Source organism: Mchenga conophoros, linkage group LG18 (genome assembly GCF_057382185.1).
Source record: "Mchenga conophoros isolate Kocher_MC1m ecotype Shallow Benthic linkage group LG18, M_conophoros_male_GT1.1, whole genome shotgun sequence".
Taxonomy (NCBI): Eukaryota; Metazoa; Chordata; class Actinopteri; order Cichliformes; family Cichlidae; genus Mchenga; species Mchenga conophoros.
The window spans coordinates 14,291,934-14,315,757 of NC_140543.1; the positions used below are offsets into that span (position 1 = coordinate 14,291,934).

Here is a 23,824-nt window from a genome sequence, read left to right on the forward strand (position 1 = left end):
GCCATACAGGAGAAAACATAACTAAAAAAATCAGTTAATCGACAGTGGCAATCTTTATAGATATATATAGTATTAGATGAAGCGTAACAATATTGTCCCAGAGGAAAAAACCTCAAAACAGTATATATTTTATATTATATTATTAGACAAACTACAGAAAATATATAAAATGACATAAAAAACAAAAAACATTGTGTCTATGTGTACATACCTGATATGTGCTATGAGGACTGAGAAGTGTCACTCTTCCATGCCTCCAGTGCTTCCCCTGATCACCAGCTCTGGTCCAGAGCTGGACGGGATCTTCATGGCTGTCGGGGGTTTGAAGATACACATTTAGCTCTCCCACGCCACTTCCCTCCATGTAGTACCAGAACATTAGGCATTCCCCCTTTGAAGGGGTAGGCTCGAGCACCGCGCTCGTCATTGCACCTCTGGACCCCACAGGATGGCTCCACAATTGGGCGCTCAGGTAATAACCTACAAAATTTGTGGCGTTATCATACATTCTGCTTTATTTTGAGGAAATGCATAGTTATCTTTGTGCACAGGTTGCTTAGCTTGGAAAGGCACCGTGTTTATGAAATCACTAACTATATCATGTGTGACAATGCGTCATCCTCAAAAAAACATTGCAGGTACTTTCAAATAAGATCAAATATTTCTACTGAAAACGTATCATGTGCCAATAAACACAACACATGCACTGCATCTCTATTCCTGCCTAAAACTTCAAGATTGGAAAGGAAACAACAAATACTGACAATAAAGTGGACTTTGGCCTTGATAAAATGTAATTCATTCATACTCCCCAGAGGATGAATCATATCACTTCAACTGATCTACTGAGCTTTATTCCAACAACACAAAACATTTAATATATGTGTGGTTTTGAAAATCAACCGTATATCGTTATTCTAAACATTTGCATACCTTGATCTGTCCCCAGTGTGTGATCCACTCTGGGGCCTGAAGAGAGGGATGGTTGGGACTCTCCGGTGATCCGATCCCAGCTGAAGTTTGCAGATTGGTGAGGCAGCAGACCACAAAGGGAGCCCTGGAAGGTGCACTCTCTCTCTGGTGGACAAGAACCATTTTTGCCACTGAACACCACTACGTCATCAATGGCTATGCTCCCTTGTTCACCTCCGGTAACAGCTTCTATAATAAACTGGAAAACAGGTATACATCAGATTTTGTTGCACAAAATATTTTTCCAGTAGTATTTCTTGAAAAAGATTTTGCCAACAGACAAACAAACAAGCTATAGCAATTACAAAAGCATCAGTTATACCTGTATTGGTTTGTTGCTGTTGAAGGTAAGATCAGCATAATGCCATTTGTTTCCTTGGGTGCCGCTTCTCATCCACATAACTGTCTCTGGCTCACCAGAATGCTTTGCAATAAACTTGAGTGAGCCTGATGATGAGAGAACAGCAATACATTAAATGTATCTCAATTCATTAAAATACATATTGTTATCTCTCTGTGCATTTAGATAAAATTTGCCTCCAAGTGCAGTTAGGGACAGCGGTTCACGTACCAATGCTGTTGCCAAATATGTGGTACCAGAAACTCACACAAAGCACTTGACCCGCAGGCTGAGGAAAGCTAATGAGTCTGGCTGCTGATGAGATGTTTAGGTTTCGTTTAGCTTCTATGAGCATGTAGTAGCCTGCAGAAGAAAAACAAAACACAACAGGAGATACACTCAGAGCAATCTCATAAACTTTGAAGTGATGAGTGAGATGCAAAAGTCAAGTTATACACTCACTTGAATTTACTGCAATTTGTAATAGATGATACATAAATCTTACACGTGAGCAGATATTTAAGATAATGACTGCGTTATTAATACTACAGAAGATCACATGACCTAAAAGACACATCAGAGGCCATGCATAGTACTCTGGATGGTTTTATAGTTTACTTAAACTGTGTTGCTACAGTGGGGCAAAAAAGTATTTAGTCAGCCACCAATTGTGCAAGTTCCCCCACCTAAAATGATGACAGAGGTCAGTAATTTGCACCAGAGGTACACTTCAACTGTGAAAGACAAAATGTGAAAAAAAAATCCATGAATCCACATGGTAGGATTTGTAAAGAATTTATTCGTAAATCAGGGTGGAAAATAAGTATTTGGTCAATAACAAAAATACAACTCAATACTTTGTAACATAACCTTTGTTGGCAATAACAGAGGTCAAACGTTTACTATAGGTCTTTACCAGGTTTGCACACACAGTAGCTGGTATTTTGGCCCATTCCTCCATGCAGATCTTCTCGAGAGCAGTGATGTTTTGGGGCTGTCGCCGAGCAACACGGACTTTCAACTCCCGCCACAGATTTTCTATGGGGTTGAGGTCTGGAGACTGGCTAGGCCACTCCAGGACTTTCAAATGCTTCTTACGGAGCCACTCCTTTGTTGCCCCATTGGCCCCATTCATTCTGTCCTTAACACGGATCAGTCGTCCTGTCCCCTTGGCAGAAAAACAGACCCATAGCATGATGTTTCCACCCCCATGCTTCACAGTAGGTATGCTGTTCTTGGGATGCAACTCAGTATTCTTCTTCCTCCAAACACAACGAGTTGAGTTTATACCAAAAAGTTCTACTTTGGTTTCATCTGACCACATGACATTCTCCCAATCCTCTGCTGTATCATCCATGTGCTCTCTGGCAAACTTCAGACGGGCCTGGACATGCACTGGCTTCAGCAGCGGAACACGTCTGGCACTGCGGGATTTGATTCCCTGCCGTTGTAGTGTGTTACTGATGGTGACCTTTGTTACTTTGGTCCCAGCTCTCTGCAGGTCATTCACCAGGTCCCCCCCGTGTGGTTCTGGGATCTTTGCTCACCGTTCTCATGATCATTTTGACCCCACGGGATGAGATCTTGCGTGGAGCCCCAGATCGAGGGAGATTATCAGTGGTCTTGTATGTCTTCCATTTTCTGATGATTGCTCCCACAGTTGATTTTTTCACACCAAGCTGCTTGCCTATTGTAGATTCACTCTTCCCAGTCTGGTGCAGGTCTACAATACTTTTCCTGGTGTCCTTCGAAAGCTCTTTGGTCTTGGCCATGGCGGAGTTTGGAGTCTGACTGTTTGAGGCTGTGGACAGGTGTCTTTTATACAGATGATGAGTTCAAACAGGTGCCATTCATACAGGTAACAAGTGGGGGACAGAAAAGCTTCTTACAGAAGACGTTACAGGTCTGTGAGAGCCAGAGATTTTCCTTGTTTGAGGTGACCAAATACTTATTTTCCACCCTAATTTACGAATAAATTCTTTACAAATCCTACCATGTGGATTCATGGATTTTTTTTTCACATTCTGTCTCTCACAGTTGAAGTGTACCTCTGGTGCAAATTACTGACCTCTGTCATCATTTTAGGTGGGGGAACTTGCACAATCGGTGGCTGACTAAATACTTTTTTGCCCCACTGTATATAGTTTCATGATGGCTTTAATATTATTTATTAATCACAATATTTCAATCCATGTCACCCAGGAAGATCCAAAATATTAAACCTATATGTTAATGCTCAGTAGGCTACTCACCATTCCCAGTTGGGAGATCATATCCACCTTTACTCTTTTCCCACAAGAGACTGGCTCTGTAGTCATGGTACCATGCACAGGTATCCTTTTCAAAGTCACATGAAAGGTTGTCTATACCTCCAGCTGGGACTTCCCCTTCTTTACAGTATTCAAAGTTGATATCATCCAACATAACATCCAGTTTTTCCAAAAATGAAAGACTGAATAAAAACAGTAGCTGCAAAAAGAAAAAGACCTTTACTCTTCATTTGTTCTGAAAAGTCAGTATTAAATTCATAATCAAAAGTTAGAAAGTATTTTTTCACCCTTATAAGAGAAGATTACTGCATTTCTTTGAAGACACCCCCCCACAATCTCTTAGTTATGATTGCAGAGGGTCAGAAATGAAGAAATGGTTCCTTAAACTCTCTGTACTGTTTGTACACTGCTGCTTTTAAGTACAGTAGGAAATTACTGAAAACATGACACTTTCATCTTGCCATGAAAACACGGTTGAAACCCTGATGTGATCTACTGGGTTCCAGTATAGCTGAAAAAACCGACGGATGTTGACATTTTTTACAAGTAGAAAAGACGTCTATTGGGTCCATACATGACAAAATGAGAAGAATAGATTAGATTATTAAATTAAAAGAATTAAAGGCATATTTTTTAACAATGACAACTACTTTGGTCGATACGTCAGAACAAACAGCCATAAAATTAGTATTACTGTAATCTCTTTTTTTAATAACACTTTAGGTCACTGACATTCATGTACATCTAAATTTTGATACATTTGTTGCTTTGATTAATGGAAAGCATCCGGATTTTACCTGGTTGGCCTGTTTGCTTAAGTTCACCTGAAATTATGATGTGTATTTTAATTTACAAAAGCATCTTCATCATTCTGAGTGCTATGGTGTTGCATTTTTAGTGAAAAAAATGCTTTATTGTTGCCCCAGATGCAGAGGTGTTCCAGAAGAACATGAAACAGTTAAAGATCAGATAAAGATCAATATAATATGAGGGAGGAACTAAAAAGATATTAACCTTAATTAAATGTTTGCTGTTACTTTCTGTGTATTGGTTAAAGTCTACAGGATGCTTTGCTAACCTTGTATCCTCCTGGCTGATTCCCAATTAGCGCTGTGGCATTCTCCCAACCATCTGTTTCACCAGAAATCGTCAGTAAATCTGTTTCAGTGTGGTCTCTGATCACTTTTACTGTAAGAGCTGATCTTGATGGGAGCGATGATGATTCTTGATCATAAATATGGTACCAAAACCTGAAACATATTAACAGACAGATTACATAAAAACAGATAACTGCTGGCATGGGGCATACTGATATGCACTATCAATCAGGAACTCAGCTGTGGGACTCATATATTAATGATTAATTTTTAGTACCTAATCTGGCATCCCAGAGCAGCTCCCTGGTCAACAGAATATTCCAAATTAGCATCTGAAAAAACCCCACCTCCTTCCTTACCATCTATATGCATTACATGACCTGTGGCAATCAGAAAAAAAAATCCAGTGTTAACAGGCTAAATCTCATAATCAAATGAAAAATGGATCTCAGTAGTTTTTGCATCCACTTTAAAATGTGCCATCAACAATATGACAGGAAGTTATACTAATCACCCCATGCACTTCCTGTGGTATGGTCCTGTCCAGGTATTAAGGTAATGTTTGCCATCTGCCTTCTCCAGGAATAAGAGGTCTGACTAACATCTTTCCAACCACAGGAGTGATCCTCAAAGTCGCATGAGCCTTTTAGATGATATATCAAATTATGGATTTATCATTGAAAGCTACAAACTAAAAGTGCAAAGAAAAAGTTCTGATATCAAGCTTTTACATAGCATCTCACGACCAGTGTTTGTAAATTAATGAACAAATTTACTCATGTAAAAAGAAAAATAGTCACTTCAAAGTAGAACAGTAAGTAGAACACATGATCGCTTATATTTGTTTATTTGTGCTTTAATTGTGTTTACATTTCTCACAGACTGCAACAGGTCTGAAAATAATGATCATGATGTAGTCAAAGAGTTAAAAATCTTAACAGATGCACGAGTTACTCAACACATGTTAAACTGGCCATGTGCATGAGACAAGGACATCACAATTTCTCCAGGTAAATTTTAAATAGCTGACACTAAAATATAAATTTAAGCTTCAGCTTAACTTGTGTAGAACGACCACATACCACAAAATTCTTCATCAGAGCCGTCGCCACAATTCTTTGAAATCACAGTTGAGGCCAGCAGGAACACATTCACCAGAATTACTGTTAAATTCCTCATCAGGACGAGACGAGACGATGACTAACAGTACTGTGAAGACAGTTTCATTACAAGAAGATATCAAGGAGACATGTTTATTGGTGCATATTTATTTATATTACTCTTATTCATACATTTTAAAGCGTCTACAGCAAACATTGCACAATTTGTCAGAGGTTACACAAGTCATGAGTGCTCTCCCTCACTGTTATACCCCTTATTTCCTCAGGATGTACAAAAAATATATTGCAAGCAATTTCAGATTAGAGAAACATACCTGAAAGCAGAGCAAATATTTGTTTCACATCTAAACAAAGATGACAAGAGAAACGTGAGGAGTCCAAATAAAGAGAAACATCTCAACATCATAACCAGGTTACAGTGTAAGTCCAGTATTTCAGTTTGTACCTGAAATACTGGACATCAGCTTTTATTACCACAGCTGAGCTGAGACTGTGAAACCTTATCAAACACCAAAGTCCAGGGTGTGCTCAATGAGCGACACTGCATTTCTATCATTTGCTTGTAAATCATAACTCGTAATGCATGGCTAACTTATATTTTGTAGATTATAAAAGCATTTAATGGCTTGAGAACATGGTTTATGGTCAAGCATTTAAGTGTTTTTTTTCTTTTGGTCTTACTAATGTGTCTCGTTGTTATTAAAATTGATATAAATATACAAAAGTGGAGACCTCTCACTTTTTTTGTGAAGTAAACTTCCTGTTTAAAAGATGTAATGGTCAAGCCTGTTGGGTCTGATCTGACCTTCTAACTGGGTCGGCTCCAGGAAAATCTGGACAAACTAATATAAGGATATAAGGATTGTTTTTTATACTTGGATAGCAATTGAAATAACACACCTTTTACCCTTGTACATCACATGTAATTATTCCCTAATAATGCTCTGCCAGGCCTTTAAAGCAGCCACCATTAGTTGCTGCTTGCTTGTGAGAAGCATGCTCTGTTGGGTTTAGATCAGCTGACTGACTTGGTTATTTAAGAACATCTTAAATAACCAACAGCTTTACTTTATCCATTTGTGAAGCTCTGTCCGATCAGTTTTCCAGGATTTGGCTAAATCTGAGCAGAGAGTTCATCCGGATGCTTCTATCATCAATAGCATTAATATCATCAATAAACACCAGTGACCCAGTCCCACTGGTAGCCAAACATGCTGATACCATAACACTGCCTTCACCATGTTTGTCGGATAATTTTTCGGATCGTTAATGTTTTTCTCTTTCTTTGCATTTTTCTTTTCCCATCATCCAAATTTATCTTACTTTCATTTCTCCAAAGATTTTTTTTTCAGAACTGTGCACTCTATTTTAGATATTTTTGTGTCTAATCTGGGCTTTTTGTGTAAACAATAGTTTGCACCTTGTTGCAAAGCATTTGTGTTTATATTCTTGAAGGTATTTCTTTTGATTTACCCTACAATAATAGTTTTGTTTCTAAATATGTTGAAAAAAGTATAATTTTATTTTTTGCTTAACAAAAGCTCGAGCTTTATTAGTGTAGCAGCTTCATCCAGGCATCATAAAAACATCATCGTGGTAACAAAGGTTCATACTTCAGCACAATGTGCCACCACAAAAAGGAGAATAACCAAAGGGGAAGTGAAAATACAAAATGCAGTGATAGATATTAAGGAAGAACTGGAAACAAAACACAACAAACCAAACAAAAAGAAAAACATCTGAATGCCTACTCCGTAAAGCAGGACATTATGTTACTACACTCAGGATGCACACAGCCCCCCCCCCCCCCCCCCCCCGGATCTGTCATAACATCATGAATTATAGCATTGGTAGCATCAGTCACCTCAGCTTCATTGGGTGAGACACAGGGTAACCATTCACTTGCACACATTTGCACCTACAGCCAATTTAGAATCACAAGATAAGCTAACATGCCATTGGGTACGTTACTTGTTGGCTTAAAAGCCAGAAAACCTGGAGAGACTCCACGCAGCCTTGCAGTGAACATGCAAACTCTACACAGAAAATTCATTATGAATTTAATATATGTGTACAAATAAATAGAAGCACATTTCCTGCCTTTGCCTCTTCAGAGCAATATTCTTAATTCGTAACAAATATATCACTGAGTGTGATAGTAGACAATCTTGGGCTGTGTAGAATATTGCTGAATGCCTTTATCCTGATAACATTGTTACAGTATTATGGTACTGTAGTACTGTGAGGAACTTTGTGATTCTGACCCTTACTTAATCATAAGGAAGATGTCAAAGGCAACACTATAAATCCATATGTACTGCATCAAAGCTTGTGAATTACTGTTTCTCTGGATCACTAATGCTGATTCATGAAACATGTTTAGCAAATTGTCTTACACATTTCGTTCTTCCTATGGAGGGGAAGTGAATGGGACAGCTTTTTGCCGTGTCTGGAGTCTAACAGAAAGAGTGTGTGTTTGTGTGCTTTTGTGTATGTTGCCCTTCCTTCCTTCCTGTCCACCCACGTACCAGTAGCAAAATGTTGAAATGTGCCAATGTGAAACATGAGACTTTCTCAATGAAGGGGGGGAAACAAAGTCATGTCAGAGATATTAAGGTTGCCTCCTTTTCATGTTCAGGCACATAAGTCCTCTGCTTGCAATGCATGGACATTGTCTACTGCTCTGAGACTGATTGGAGGAATGATGCTCCCAAGAATATCTCTAGCAGTCTTTGGCCTCTTCATCACAACATGCCAATGCTCAACAACAAATGGTACAGTATAAGCTCAAACATTTGATTTAACGATTTGTCATGACCAAGCCTTGAGAAACCCCACAATTGTTTGGGAAATATATTTATATATTAGGATGTTTATTGATTCAAACACGGCTTTCATTAAAGGCTTGTTTGAATCCATACTGGAATAAACTTTGTGCAACAGGCTGATCTTTTTTTTTAACTTTCCCCTTTGCAGATTCCCCGTTTTCACTCATGAACAAAGCCACTGGTTTTTGTTTGCTGAAAAGGGTTAGCCGCTGCCTTGACCTACGCTGGACGACTGATGACCGGCTTTATGTTACCACAACTAAAAAATGCCTGGGAGCTCAGGGCAAAAGTATAGGAAGTGAAGTGAGCCTGTATGACTGTGATGACAAGAGCGACCTGCAAAAGTGGGAATGCAGGAATGGAACTCTGCTTGCCCTCAAAAATAATAATTTATTCATTGAGATGAAAGCTGATGAAACAATTGCTCTCTCAAAAACAACAGGACCAAATAACCAGTTCACAATTACAGGGACCTCAAGCGGTGCTTGTACAAGAACATACAGAGGTATAGTATAAAACATATGCTTTTATGTGTAAGTGTGCATTTGTCTATAGCCACTTGACCCAACCTGAAGCCTTTTCTTTTCACCTCCAGAGTTATTTACCATTGAGGGAAATGCATTAGGAAAGATCTGCATGTTTCCCTTCCTTTACAAAGACCGGTGGTATGGAGACTGCACTACATTTGACTCCTCAACAAAGCGACCATGGTGTGCAGTTGAAACAAAATTTGAACGTGAACAGTGGGGATACTGCCCAACCACTTGTGAGTTTGTCAAATTTCAACATCACTGGAGTGAAAATGTAAGAATTATTTGAATTCATTTTTTTTTCTGTCAAAATACAGCCACAGATCACTGGAGAAAAAATCTCATAACAGGAGCATATTACCAGCTGAACATACAGTCATCTCTGACTTGGGGACAAGCTGATACCAGCTGTAAACAGCAGGCTGCCTCCTTGGTCAGTATTGTGGAGCCCAGTGAGCAAGCTTTGATCTCAGGTGAGGTGCCACCTGGTGGATATTTGCCAGAGCTCAAACAGATGCAGCTTTTTGAATTTTAAATGAAATAATCAAGATTTTGGATTACAAATACTTTTGATGTTGCATGAACCTGCACTATATTTTAGTATTTATCTGTGTTATTCCTACCAACTGACTTTTGTAAAGCTGATATTTTAATTCAGGAAAGAAAAATAAGTGCTTTTCTTTTTTCGTCCCGCTGTCTCGTAAACACTTGAACACACAGCATTATTGGGAGCAGGGAGAAAAAAACTTTGGATTGGGTTAGTTTTGGACCCAGAACATGGTTGGCAGTGGACTGATGGCAAACCTTTCCGTTATCTGCGATGGGATTCTGGTAAGTCCTCCCTGCAAGGACGAAGTTCCTTTCAGCAATAATCCTCAAAACATCTGAGCGATCTGGAAATTAACTGAAAAGTTGCAGAAAATTACAGTGTTAAGCAAATATAATCTGTTAGCCTAACTCCTGTGACAACTAGACTCTTAGGGTAAAAGGTTTTTCAAGAATTCATGTACGTAAGAAGTACAACAGTCTAAACCTAAAAAAACCAACAACTAAATATTCATTCATGTCTCCAAGTTTCGGCTAATTATTACACATTTTTATCTTTTTAACAACTAATACAGTATTTTCATTTTCTATCCGTCTTTTGTTAGTTTTTCTAAATGCTAAATACTACCAATATTGTTACAAATTACTCAAAGATTTAAAGTACTCCTAAAATTCTTATTGTGCATGATTGGGTAATGTGTGAGTGTTAACCATCATCATTATTATCTTGATTTAGGGAATCCACTTCCTAATCCAGGACACAACTGTGCAATTCTTGACACTGCTGGAGAGCACTCTTGGCAAAGTTCATCCTGTACCAAGAAAATGGGCTACATCTGCTACAAAGATGGGGTCCCACCAGCACCTCCACAAAGTATATAAAAAAATTCGATTCTGTTTTACCGCGATTTGAATATTTCTCTAGATTGCAGTAGTTTCTTGGGGGACATCAGAAGTGAAGTTCTTATATATTTGTTCTTTTCATCATCAGTTGAACAAGGATTTTGCTCAACACCTTGGATTCCCTACAATGGCCACTGTTTTCATCTTCAGCGTAATGCTCAAACATGGTCTGGCGCTCAGAAAGCTTGTCGTGCAGAAGGCGGCGACTTAGCGACCGTCCGAAATGTGGAGGATCAAAGCTTTGTGATCTCTCAGCTTGGATACGGTATGTGGCAATCATATCTCCAAGAAATAATGTTAATATAAAACAGATTCCCAACAGCAAATATATTTCATACATTTGACAAGGTGCACATGTGCTGAGATTGAACACATCAGTTTCCAGTTTGTAATTCACTAATAGCATCATTAAACTCTTTATTGTTGTGGCAGGATATGGTAAACTTTAGGGATATTTTGTGGTTTAAAAAAAGTACACAGGCTAGGTCACAACATCTTTATTTGCATTTAATTTAAATCGTGTTTTTTTAAACTCTAACTAAACTGTCTATCTCACCTAAACCTAATCAAAATGTGTATTCCACCTAATCCAGTTTCTATTTACACCTACTGAGTTTATTCAAGTTTGTCTTTAATTAAAACCAAAATGTTTACTAATACATAAACAGCCAGTGATATATGAATAACAATATATGAATAACAGTTTCACTTCGTAATATCACTGAGAGAGTGCTGTATTCATCCCTATATCATAATTGTTTTTACTCTGGCAAATAATAAAAAAATACTGAATTTTGTATAAAAGACTAATTATTAAGAAAGCCTTAACAGATGAGAATGACATGCACACTTTACACATAATAACTGGCAGCATGACTGTACATTTAGGAGTGACAATAGAGATCATGTCATTCATTCAGCTCTAGCTTGCTGCGAGTCTATGTCAAATATTTCCACGCATGTGTGAGCTGTTGATTTTTTCATATGTTAAAGTACGATTTAGACAATGCCTGTCGCTCTTTACCAGTCTATGAACTGTACAAGTAATTTTCAGTGCAATGGGGAAATTTGAGCTTCTGGCTGATATTTGGTCCATTATTTTTCTGTAGCATCCACTGATGAGCTTTGGATTGGACTGAATGACATTAGGACAGAGGGACTGTTTGATTGGAGTGACCAGTCTCATGTGTCCTTCACCAGCTGGGAATATGGAAAACCAGGACTCTCCACTGATGGAGATGACTGTGTTCTCATCAGGGGAGAGGTAAGACCTTGTGCATATTTATTCATCTATATGTGTTTAGCTAGACAAATCATGCATGGAGGAAGCATAATCCACTACCCTTGATGTATTGATCTTCAAGAAAAAGTTTTGCAAGAAATATTAAACTGTATTTTTTGTGCTGTTTCTAGAGTACATGTTTTACAATACTGATATTTTACATATTTTTCTACCGTTTTAACTTAGTTGTGAGCTGCAGAATATTTTCTTCCGACATTTTTCTTCATAGTTTCCACACTGGTTTACAAAGTTGAATGTTATGAAATCAGTATCTTAGGTGTGGTAGACTGGTAAAGTAGATTCACTGTGAGAGAAAACACGACAAGACTCCTTTAGAATTAGAAGGCAATGCATTTACTTCTATAGCCATGTGTCATTCTTACGAAATATCTAAACTTTAAAACCTTTCATGATTTAAAGGTTTTGGGCAAGTTACAGGCTTTTTGGATGTGATAGTGTTTTACTGCAAATATAAGCACTTTGAGTGCTTAGCATTCTGAGAAATATACCAAAGAACCTTGGAGTAACTGTAATTACAGTGCTTTAAATATTTGAATTTTATTGATTCAGCAATCCAGCCCACAAATCTGCAAGTGTTTACAATGCTTTTGTTCTTGCAGAACGGGAACTGGGCAGATCGGTCATGTGATGAGCAACATGGCTTTATCTGTATGAAGCAAAGTTCCACTGAAAGCACTGGAAATGAACCAGATATAGACATCGGATGTAAAGCCGTGAGTAATAACAAAGCATGATTAAGGTTCAAATTTCACTTTGTGAAATCAGTAGTACATTCTAAAAAACAGATTAAAAATAGATAAATGAAATTTTAATGTACTCCTCAGTTGTGATGTATTTACTCTCCTATAGGGATGGAAAAAACATGGCTCCTACTGCTACTTTGTAGGCACTGAGACAAAGACTTTCAGTCAAGCTAGTGAAGACTGCAAGAGTTCAAACTCATACTTAGCTGATGTTTCAAATGGGTAAGAAAACAACCAGTTCATCTTTGTTATAAATCACATAACGACTTCTTTGGGAAATCCACAAACATGCATGCAGATGCATGTGCTGCACGGTATATTAAAAATGACAAGAAATCCATGAATTGTATACATTTTTGCAGGGTGGATAATGCCTTCCTTGTCAGCTTGGTGGGGTTGAGACCAGAGAAACACTTCTGGATAGGGCTCTCAAATCAAAAGAATATTGATGTTTTTGAGTGGACCAACTCACCCACAGTAAGGTTCACTCACTGGAATAGTCAAATGCCAGGTATGGATGCATCTGAATTTCTGTACTTAAATATCAGGAATAAACTGCAGCCCAATAAGTTGCACATGACTATTGCTTTCCTCAATGCCCCAAGGTTACCAGCAGGGTTGTGTTGCCATGACAACTGGGGTTTTGGCTGGACTTTGGGACCTGCTTCCCTGCACCAACAAAGAAAAATATATCTGCAAGTACATGGCAGAGGGGATGGTTCCAACTGCTCCACCACCAACTGTAGCTCCTCCTAAATGTCCAGAGGGTTGGACTCGAGTGGGAACGAGAGCTATGTGCGCTAAGGTACAACCTTCGGTCAGCCTTGAGTGAACTCAAAGAAACTTTGTCTATTGTGGAGTATTTAGCACTGGCACTTTACAGCAATGCGATGTCAGCCAAAATATGCTATAAGTGTGAATGTGAGTGTAACTGGGTCTCTGTGTGTTAGTCCTATGATACACTAGCAACCTGTCAGTTTTAAGAATCTCTTCATTCATCACGATAGGGACTTGTTCTTCGTGTTTTGCATTCTATTTCTCCTTATTCCTCAGGACTCCATTCAGTGTTGTGCTCACAAAATTAAATTAAATTCAATTACCTTCAATTGCATGAACTATCTGCGGTTGAGAAATTTACAGAGTTGTTGTCTTGCGTTTGAAGTTTTTTACAGGTCCTCGCTCAGAAGAAAAGACTTGGTTTGAGGCCAGGGATTACTGCAGGGCCATTGGAGGAGATCTGCTTAGCATCCACAGTTCTGCTGAGCTACGACTGTTCAGGTACAGCATGACTTAGTCTACAATAACAACTACTGTTTATAATATCTTCTGTCAATTATTTTCCAGTCTAAATCATACAACCATTAGTTTATCCTAACATAAGATCAAACTCTAGACAATGATCATCTATGTGAAATAATCCTGTTTAAAAATATTCAGCATGCTGGCAAATATGTTTCACATTCACACAACACACCATGTTGGTATTTTAACCTACTGAAAAAAAGCATTCATATAGTAGTACATTTCACACCGACTTATCTGACCTGTGTTCTATGCCAGCGGTCCCCAACCATTTTTGCACTACGGACCGGTTTATGCCCGACAATATTTTCACGGACCGGCAAATACAACAAAATACAACTAGTACCGGTACCGAAAAAAAGAAGATTTATTCATAACACACGTGAAAAGACCCAGGACAACTGAGTTAACGATAAAAACGATAACAAAATAACGCTGAAAACCATACATTTCACACCTGAGCCTCAACTCTCACGGACCGGTACCGGTCCGAGGCCCGGGGGTTGGGGACTGCTGTTCTATGCAGTAGCAAATTCAGATGCACCATATTTTCGACTTTCATCACCTGAAGTACCACATCTTGCCTGTAGGGTGAAAACATATGGACATGTTTTAGCTTCTCTGATGAGACTGACACCATCAGCTAACTGCAAATGTAGCTAAAATGTTTGTTTTAGTACTTTAGAAGACAGTGAGAGTGTCGTTTCCTTTTTTGTACAGCAGAGGTGGAAAAGCCTGGATTGGACTTCACATTCCTGAAACAACCACTGGTTATGCCTGGACTGATGGAAGCCCAGTAAGTTAATGGCATTCTGTTCTTGTTGTTCTTTTGTTTTTGGTCATTAAATCATTAAATGTTATTTTAATAAAATATTTACAATAACTCAACATAATATTGTTGTTTCTTATTGTTAACAGCTAGATTTCCAGCACTGGCAGGAAGGAGAACCAAACAATTTCAACAATGCAGAATCTTGTGCTGAGTTTGTGATACATAACTGGGATGAAGAAGGTTCCTGGAATGATTTGAACTGTGACAGTTACAATGACTGGTTGTGTCAGATCCGTGCAGGTATAGTTGACTGAATGCTGACCAGTCTCACTGCTGGAACATTTTTTAACTAACTTTCATATGCATGTTCTTTTCTGTCTTCAGGGGTGAAGAGATTATTGTTAATATTCACAATATTATGTAATCTCTTCTTGCCATGATTTCAGTGTATATGATTGGAGAAATTGTCACTATTGTTGAAACACATTTCGGACTAAAAATAATGACTGCATTACAGTATACCGCAGTGTAGACTACAGAGTGCCACCACATGTTTACTGTTGCTTTCCTTTCCTTTGAATAAAATGGACTTCTGTCTGTGTTCTTGCAGGAGTGACTCCAAAACTACCTTCGAATAATACTGTGGTGGGTAAGTTCACATGAATTAACCTTGAACATAACCTGGGTGAATAACACATATGCACTACAAAACCTGGATTGCGGATTTGCCCGAGTACAGCTTCATCCTTTTTGGTGGTTTTGCATTGTAGCTCAAACTTGCAATTTCCCAAAGCAGTCTGATAAATCATTTTCATTGTTACCTTTCAAATAAACAAACTTATACTATAAATTATAAACAGTATTTTTTATAGAGCATGAGACCAATATAGAAAAAAACTAAGGAGGAAAAAGAGAGGTTATATTTAAAGATAAGGACTGCTTAGTGACACCTCATAAACTGATTGCATGTAATCATCAGCATTTTTACATATTGGATTTGTATATGATGTGTTTTGATAATTTCTATCCATTTTCATATTGTGGTGCTCATGATCAGTGTTATGTAAATGTAGTATATTAATTTGCATTTAAGCATGTGATGCTTAGATTAAGCATCCACCTTTTTACCATCTTTAAAGGTCTAGTATAAGGACAATATACAGTATACTGTTAGTATAGCTGTGAAACATCTGCATACATCATGTTGAATTCAGTTTTGTAAATCCACAAAGTGATGAAGTGATCAAACCCTGCACATTAAGAAAATCTACTGGAGAACACATTAAAAATTATTTGGTGGCGGTGTGGAGGCAAAGTCACGCTCTACGATGTGGACAACTGAAAATGGTTATTTTAAAAAATGTTTTTTAACTACTTGTGTCCTACATAAAAGATTTAAGCAAAGTTCATTCATTAGGTTTAGATTTAGATTGGAATAACATTTGTGTTCTCATGTAATAATAATATTATTTTAGAATGACATTAATACAGGACAAGGTTCAGTTACCTTTGCATAAAAAATAGGTGGTAGAATTGAGTGAGTGTGTAATGAACTTGAATTAGTATTGAATTAGTACTTTTTTTAATTAAACAAATATATCTGTACTTCTACTTGGGTAAAGAATGCTTGTACTTTACTTGCTCCACCTCTGATAATGACATCACTGAAGAAATTAATGAATAAAAATAAATTTTAGTTGAAAAATATTTGGGATGATCTGAATATCAATGGGATAGATTTTACATTTTATACCTTTTTATTCATTGTGTACCTTCAGCCCTCTTCAAAAGTCTGATGTGGCCACCAGGTGTTTTAGTTGCTCTTTTTTAAGGTTGGGTCTCCTTGGACAAACGGATCTGACCAAAAGATACGGTAGAACACTGACAAGTCTATCAATGTATTTCTAAACTTTTACAGAATTCAATACCACTTCGGATGGTTGGCTGGAGCGGAGAGGGAATCAGTATTATATTAACAGAATGTCAATGCCCATGGAAGATGCTCGTCACTTCTGTCAGCAGAGGCACAGTGACCTAGTATCTATAACCAGTAAAGAGGAAAATGTTTTCTTATGGAAACAGGTAAATATCTATGTATTTAATTTGTACTTTTTTGTTTTGTTTTATTAATACATTAGAGCAGGCTGAAAACATTAGAATGTGACACACACTAGAGATAATTGTGCATATTTATGTGTGTGTCTACAGATATCCAGAAGCTATGGGCGTTATTATATAGGTTTGTCTGTGGATCTTGATGGGTCAGCTTGGTGAGTAATCATTAATGCCATAAGGGGAAAAGGGAGCTTTTAGGCCAACTCATGATCATTGATAAGAAGTGCATTTCCTATTAGATTTGTAATGAGGTACATTTCCTTTTTTTTACTGGTTAAGTTTCAGATATCAGTTCAAAAGACCTGTCATTTGATCTAAAGAAGATTTTTCTTTTTTAGCCATCAGTGAACTAAATCCATGTGGTCACATGTTTGTTTATTTATTATGGAATAGAAATAGTGACACCATAATACAAAAAAGTCTAACATCAAATGATGAATATTTTCATATGATACAATTAAAAATTTAACCATAATTCTCTACATTAAGGTGGATGGATGGTACTCCAGTGTCATTTCGAAGATGGGATGAAGATCAACCCAGCACTAGTGGCTTTGATCAAAACTGTGTTTTTATGTCTTATCACATGGGTGAGTAAAAATGCGCTGAACGCTTGAATTGAAAAATGATCAAATCTAGACACGATGTCTGGATTAAAATAATTGATTAATGGATTAGGATAATGTTCCTAATGAATTCTTTGTTGATCTTATAGGCTTCTGGAGGACTTCTAATTGTGGAAGAGAGCTTTCATTTATTTGCAAGCGAGGAAGGATGTTGCCAACCAACACCACTGCAGCCCCAACAGTTGCTCCAACAGGTGGCTGCCCAAAAAGATGGATGAAATTTGGCACAAAGGTCAGACTTTTAAACCTTTATTTCAGAGAAGTTTTTAAAATGACAACATTACAGCAGAGGCCCACCATCAAATTTTACATTGAGCCTTTATTTGGCTTCAAATGTCAAGTTGATTCTTTAAAATGTAATAAATAACTAAATAAAACACGAATGAAGGAGAATGAAGGAAGCAGAAAGAAGTTTGTCGAATGTGGAGTGGCATTAAAAAAAGTCAGCAAATTTTGACCCCTCCATCTGTGTACTTCATTCAGTACTAATTATAAATGAGATCATCTAAAATACACAGGTTTCAGTGGTGAAATGTTTCACCTAAGTCTTATCATAATAATAATTACATTTCTTTTCTGCAGTGTTACAACATCTTTAACGAAAGGCAGATCACCTGGGAATATGCACGGTCAAAATGCACTGAGGTGGGAGGCAATTTAGTCTCTATACCTACAAGAAGTGTGCAAGGTTAGTTCTAATTGTGTTTTATTCAGATTTGGATTTAAACTTTAACTCTTTCCCCCTTAAATACCTACTAGGTGTATCCCTTGTTTCTCTTTTCTGGACTCAATGGTTTCTGTTATATTTTAGGTCTGCTTCCAGAACAAAATTACTGGGTGTGCTTCTGAAGTTAGTGTGGTTGATCTCTGTCTGTACTTAGCGCTACATATTTCTAGGGCTAAGTTTGGAAAAACCTAAAGCCCATTCAAATGGTTGTCAAACCACATTTTTATTGGTGTATATTAAGGTTTCAAAACTCCTCATTAAGGGCACAGGGGAGGTCATTATGGAGGAAAGAGTTAAACATATCATACAGCTTATGAAGATGTGAATACTTTACCAAAAATGGAAAAGAAACCAGAAACCTACATTTAATATCTTGTGTCTGTATCTTCAATTTTCAGCATTTTTGATCACCAGAATGGTTCATACAGCATCTACAGACCTGTGGATTGGTTTGAATGCTATAAGCCAAGAGGGATTTTTCTGGACCGATGGGAAAAAAAGGCAATACACCAACTGGGGCTATTCTGTGAGTTCATTCAATCTCATACAGGTGTAATGTGAAGCTAATCCTTTGTACAACTATCAGTAGCTGTATTGTCATTTTACAGCTTGCTTTTGTATCATGATTTCACATTTTCAATTAAATTAAATTAAATTTCATTTATATAGCACCAAATCACAGCAGCCGTCGCCAATGCGCATTTCTTGTCGAGTTACAGATATATATTCAGTGATGCTATGATTTAATTGAACTACACAGAATTTAGTGTCAAGCTTTGACCAGCTTTTGAGTTTTCACTGACATTTTAAAGAAATATTTACACTAGCAAATTTTGATTTTAGAGACGTGAACAACCTTTTGGGATGGTGTATCCGAGATGGAATGAGGTAAACATAGTTTGAGCTATGCGTTGTGATTTGACAGGTAGGTGTGGTTAGAGATGTGTCCAGTGATGCTGGGCTTGGTCAGAGGTCAATGTCAAACTCCAACCAAAAGTTTTTCTTCTCCCAGGAATAGAAATGTTAATGAAATATTAATAATGATCATTTTGATTGCAGAGACATCATCGTCATCCTGGCAGCTTTTATAAAAGATGGAATGAGGTAATGATTTTCCATATTAATTTAAGCATGTCACCACTGTTTGTATGCAACAAGTAATCTTAATTAATTGCGCATTTTAAAAAAATAGATTTTAAAATCATGTTCACTTACCATTCTTACCCAGGATGAATGTGTTGTATTGAATGGAAATCCTGTTTTTGGGATTGGTAAATGGACAACAAGGTCTTGCAATGACACCAATGGATATATATGTCAACAGAATCTTGGTGAGTTCATCTCTTTGGAGTAGACATTTTCAGAGGCTAAACATAGTTCATAAAATATTTTGTTCTCCTGCAGTCTCACCATTTAGGGGTAGTGTTAAGTAGCATTTGATCCAAATTCAAAAAGAGCTTCATTTCAAACATAAGCCTTAATTCTATTATTATATTTACATTTGAGCAAACAGGTGAAAATGTTATAGAGAGGTTGATGTAAACCCAGCTCTAACCCATAATGAGGTCGTTGGAGATCTGGTGGATGTTAAGAAGTTAAATTGTTGTTGTACAACTGCATTCCAGTGGTAGTTCACTCATATCAATGTGTTTGGCCTGCTATGGGGAACAAATTTGCAAATAATGCACAACAAAATAAATAAAAAGTCCTGTTGACAGTTATAATGTTTGCAGTGGTGCAAAAAATGTGAATTAATCTCATGTCTAATTTTATTTTTGCTCTTAACAGATCCAAACATTAAAGCACCACCTGAAACCATAGATTATAATATCTATGAGACTCTGGGAAATGACAGCATCAAGATTAATACTCAAAATCTGACCTGGGATGATGCCCAGAAACGTTGTAACGCTGAGAAAGCCAACTTGGCCAGCCTGCGAAATGACTGGACACAGGCATATGTTGAGCTACTGGCTATAAAACTCAATAGTCCTCTTTGGATTGGACTTAACAAACAGCAGGTACAAGGCTGCAACTATCCAAAATTACTATAAAAACTATAAAAAGTACTATAAAATGATTAAACATACAGGACACCTGAAAATAAGAGTTATACAGGGTTCTTGGTTATGTATGAAATAAGATGTGATAAAGTTATTAAATGACTTATTTTGGAAAATCATGACAAATGGCATATGACCCAAGATTGCTGACTTCTTAATAAAATCAAAATTTGTAATCTATATAACACATATTGGCAGAAGCAGTTTTAACAAGGTATGACAGACAGAAAACATCCCCCACAAAACTATTGATTTGACAACATCTGATCCATGTTTATTTTCAGACTGGAGGTTATTTTAAATATATTGATGGTTGGCATCTGAACAATGCCGGCTGGGCTGAATTTGAACCAAGCAGGGACAAACCTTGTGTGTATGTAGATGTGGATGGAAAATGGAGGACCGCTTTCTGCAATGTGACCATAAAAAGTGCCTGTATGCAGTCTACAGGTATGTTTTAACAAGTTAATGATTTTTCCTACATCTTTGGCATCTTGATTATACGTCTTAACGTCTATATTAGATATCACTAAATTGGCAACTGCTAGGTAACTGGCCAATGTCAAGCAATCTGTGCTTATTAATGTCTTTAGAAGGATGTAGTTAAAAGTAAGAGGCAGGATTTTCAGTGCTCTGTGTTCTGATCATGTGAGAGTAACGAGAACAGAACTTTGATGGCCTGTGAGTGTTTGAGACCCATTACTGTCCATTAAATAAGAGCTATTTCAGAGGGCTTTTTTTCCTTAGCTGGCTGTTGGTCAGCTCAAGTGTTCTTCTTTTATTATTTACATTAATTTACAGTAACAGACATCGCAGAACATTTTGATCCCAGGAGATAACCGTTTCACCAAGTCACAGTAAAACATTTTGTGATTCATTGAGCATTATTGCTTCTATTCTTCACAGAAGTGGCACCAACTGAGTCTACAATATTTCCTGGAAATTGTCCTGAAGATACAGATCTAGAGTACCAACAGAGCTACACATGGCTGCCGTATAGGGGTTATTGTTATTTGTTTATCCAAGATGAAATTGAATGGGCAGATGCAGCTAGCAGCTGTGTAAGGCATGGTAAGATACATGCTGAATAATTTTAGAATCACTATACAGTAAATATGTGGTGTTAAGATTAAGCCTAATATGTGTTTTCAACATTGTCACAACCAGTCGATTTTTGTTTTTAAGGTGGAGTGTTGGCTAGCATTGAAGATCCCTCCGAGCAAGAATTCATCAAAGGCTTTGTGACAAATTTCAAAGACAGACACAACTCTTTCTGGATTGGTCTGTTTAAAACTCATAAAGGTATGGCCACAATAAGTGTAATCTTTTAGTGTTTATAGAAAAACTATTTAATGAAACCATATTAACAATTTATTGACTTAATTGAAGAAACAAACTATAACCTCAAATCACCACTAAATCAGTACTATTTATCATGTCTTTCTTGTCAGCAACTGTGTAGCCACATTCAGTGGGGTATTGGTAAGTTAGCAAAGTGAAAAAAGGAATACATTTCTGTTTGTCTCTAGGGACATGGCTTTGGTTGGATAGAACTATTTTGGACTTCACTAACTGGGCTCCAGATGAGCCGGATTCTGATTTTGGAGCAATCCAAACCTCAGATGGGACTTGGAACTCGGGTCGCAGATGGCACGACAGACCATATATCTGTAAAACAGCCAAAGGTAAAATAATTGTGTCAATGTGAAGTAATTATATCCAATTATTTATTGAAGGAAAATGTTAACAAATGCACAACTATAATAATTTATAATTAATAATACTCATTACATGTGTTACTAAGCAGCTTGTTAGTACACCACACAGATGCCATCTACCATTGGATATCTTACATCTTACTTTACATTAATGCTAAAGTTTTATGGTTTACAGGAAAGAGAGAGCTAATAAACCTATATGTTTGCATTTTTACCATTTCTTTCTTTCTTTTCCTTTGTTTTTTTGCCACTAGTGATGCCTCAAACTTCAGGATCAAAAGATGGTAAGTTCTGTCTTTATATGGCTCTGTGTTGTTTAATTATATAACAATACTACTACTAATAATGTGAAAAATTTAGTGAAAATTTGTGAAAATTTAAATCATGTTTTAAAATCTGAACTTACTTGCTTAAACCTGCAGGATCTAATGGAGATCAAGCTCATCAAACTCGTGTCCACACTACTGTGGTAGTTGTACTGGTGATTACGATCACTTCCACACTGGTAGTCATTGCATTTTTCCTCTACAAGAAGTCTCCTGGTCCCTTCCCCACATTTGAAAATCCACTGTACTTCAATGGTGAACGATCGCAACCTGATGTGCTTGACACCAATAAACTAATAGAGAATGCAGAAAACCCTGAACCAGTTTTAACTTTGTGATTTTAGGTAGGGTCTATTAGGATATAAACTTTACTGTGTTCCAAACTGATGCATTACACTTTGATGATTTATTATTTGGTTGTTTACTATATGCAGTAAATACATGCAATTATTTAACAGTAAGTCACTAACTGTGAGTTTCAGTGGAGGTGGCAACCTCATTACAGACCAATTTAAGCTCTAGGATGTCTGTATGAATAGGATTATTATTTGATTTGTGTCAAGGATATCAACAATTATCAAACACTCAGGTGAAGAAACAACACTTAGACACTTGGAGAGATTTTTAACGTGCACGGGTGAGAGCTCAACAGAGAGACTCACACCGAGTCGCAGGCGTTTCCTTTATTTAACAAGCATAGCAGTTCCTGTTTTTCATGTTCGTGTGTGGGTGTTGTTTGTGAGTCAAATTCTGCAAAACTCAGCTTTGTGTGTTAATCTCATGTGGTCTTATCATATGGCTTATATGGCTTACAGTTTACTGTTTAGAAGCTGGGCTGCACAGTGTAAAATATGAACACTATTATTATGAAGCGAAGCATAAAAACATTTCCCCATAACAATTTGTTTTTCTTTATCCCTGTGATTGAATGTATATAATTATTACATGTGGTGCTTAGATCCACTAGTAGCTGTTCATTGCTTGTAGTCTTGAAATACATAAATGTACTGCCTGTTGGTATTGAATAAACATTAAACTTGGCAATAAACAATTAATGTGTATTTAGTATGTTTAGTTGCTATCTTTCTAGTTTTCAAAAGCAAAATTTGTGTTAGCGTTACCGTGTAATTTGTTTTTTCTCAGGCACACTTTGGACTAACAGATTTGATCTACATATGAAACAGCATGGTGTTGGTGATTAGTACTTAGTACCTCTTGCCTCTTGCAAGTAGTTCATGGGTGTAAAGTCAGGGCTTTCTGTGTGGTGTTCGCATGTGTCTGAGAGGTTTCCTCCCACAACCCAAAGGCATGCATGAAGTTAGGTTAACTGGTGATTCTAAACTGACAGTAGGTGTGAATGTTAGCATTGGATGACAGTGGGGTACAGATTGGACAGGTTATTGGAAAAACAGACAAACACACACACAATAAACTAATGCTTTTGTGCCTGACATTGAATAAGACCAAATGCAGACTAAATCCCAAATTTTGTGCCTAACCTGTCAAGTAAATTCTGATTTAA

General features: G+C 37.2%; 2 protein-coding genes across 6 annotated transcripts in view; one reads left to right on the plus strand and one right to left on the minus strand.

Annotated features, from left to right (window-relative positions):
* The window catches only part of LOC146553399 (MAM and LDL-receptor class A domain-containing protein 1), a 31,035-nt gene extending 24,774 nt beyond the window's left edge, over positions 1 to 6,261 (minus strand). The window contains exons 1-10 of one of the 2 annotated variants that reach the window (XM_085253656.1): positions 6,115 to 6,261; positions 5,762 to 5,888; positions 5,194 to 5,322; positions 4,957 to 5,059; positions 4,661 to 4,832; positions 3,565 to 3,781; positions 1,544 to 1,675; positions 1,295 to 1,419; positions 934 to 1,171; positions 212 to 480 (exon numbers count right to left, since the gene is read on the minus strand). In XM_085253656.1, coding sequence (XP_085109782.1) covers positions 212 to 480; positions 934 to 1,171; positions 1,295 to 1,419; positions 1,544 to 1,675; positions 3,565 to 3,781; positions 4,661 to 4,832; positions 4,957 to 5,059; positions 5,194 to 5,322; positions 5,762 to 5,858 — 1,482 coding nt within the window. In that variant the 5' untranslated portion in view covers positions 5,859 to 5,888; positions 6,115 to 6,261. Of the gene's footprint in view, positions 1 to 211; positions 481 to 933; positions 1,172 to 1,294; positions 1,420 to 1,543; positions 1,676 to 3,564; positions 3,782 to 4,660; positions 4,833 to 4,956; positions 5,060 to 5,193; positions 5,323 to 5,761; positions 5,889 to 6,114 lie in introns of those variants that run through there. The other variant, XM_085253657.1, reaches the window with a different exon arrangement.
* Positions 6,262 to 8,399: 2,138 nt separating this feature from the next.
* LOC146553400 (macrophage mannose receptor 1-like) lies at positions 8,400 to 23,353 on the plus strand. 4 transcript variants are annotated; one of them, XM_085254456.1, is made up of 32 exons: positions 8,400 to 8,574; positions 8,777 to 9,133; positions 9,224 to 9,394; positions 9,476 to 9,631; positions 9,879 to 9,989; positions 10,441 to 10,578; positions 10,696 to 10,872; positions 11,717 to 11,871; positions 12,510 to 12,623; positions 12,760 to 12,875; positions 13,016 to 13,164; positions 13,259 to 13,458; positions 13,816 to 13,931; positions 14,676 to 14,751; positions 14,874 to 15,027; positions 15,338 to 15,376; positions 16,646 to 16,809; positions 16,936 to 16,997; positions 17,332 to 17,432; positions 17,558 to 17,700; positions 18,051 to 18,156; positions 18,594 to 18,721; positions 19,039 to 19,083; positions 19,255 to 19,299; positions 19,424 to 19,526; positions 19,984 to 20,216; positions 20,543 to 20,708; positions 21,165 to 21,329; positions 21,444 to 21,560; positions 21,788 to 21,943; positions 22,231 to 22,260; positions 22,399 to 23,353. In XM_085254456.1, the coding sequence occupies exons 1-32, from the start codon at positions 8,400 to 8,402 to the stop codon at positions 22,638 to 22,640; spliced, it is 4,410 nt and encodes a 1,469-aa protein (XP_085110582.1). In that variant the 3' UTR covers positions 22,641 to 23,353. The 4 variants fall into 4 exon arrangements, with proteins under 4 accessions (XP_085110582.1, XP_085110583.1, XP_085110584.1 ...); XM_085254457.1 differs by having other exon boundaries at positions 8,414 to 8,574; positions 14,679 to 14,751; XM_085254458.1 differs by lacking the exon at positions 19,039 to 19,083 and having other exon boundaries at positions 8,414 to 8,574.
* Positions 23,354 to 23,824: the final 471 nt, after the last annotated feature.

Excerpts from the sequence above, each read along its gene's own strand:
- LOC146553400 (XM_085254456.1), top strand. The coding sequence starts at position 8,400 with ATGTCAGAGATATTAAGGTTGCCTCCTTTTCATGTTCAGGCACATAAG. Across the intron at positions 10,579-10,695 it reads CCCACCAGCACCTCCACAAA|TTGAACAAGGATTTTGCTCA; the intron begins GTATATAAAAAA and ends TTTCATCATCAG. Across the intron at positions 19,084-19,254 it reads TGTATCCGAGATGGAATGAG|AGACATCATCGTCATCCTGG; the intron begins GTAAACATAGTT and ends TTTTGATTGCAG.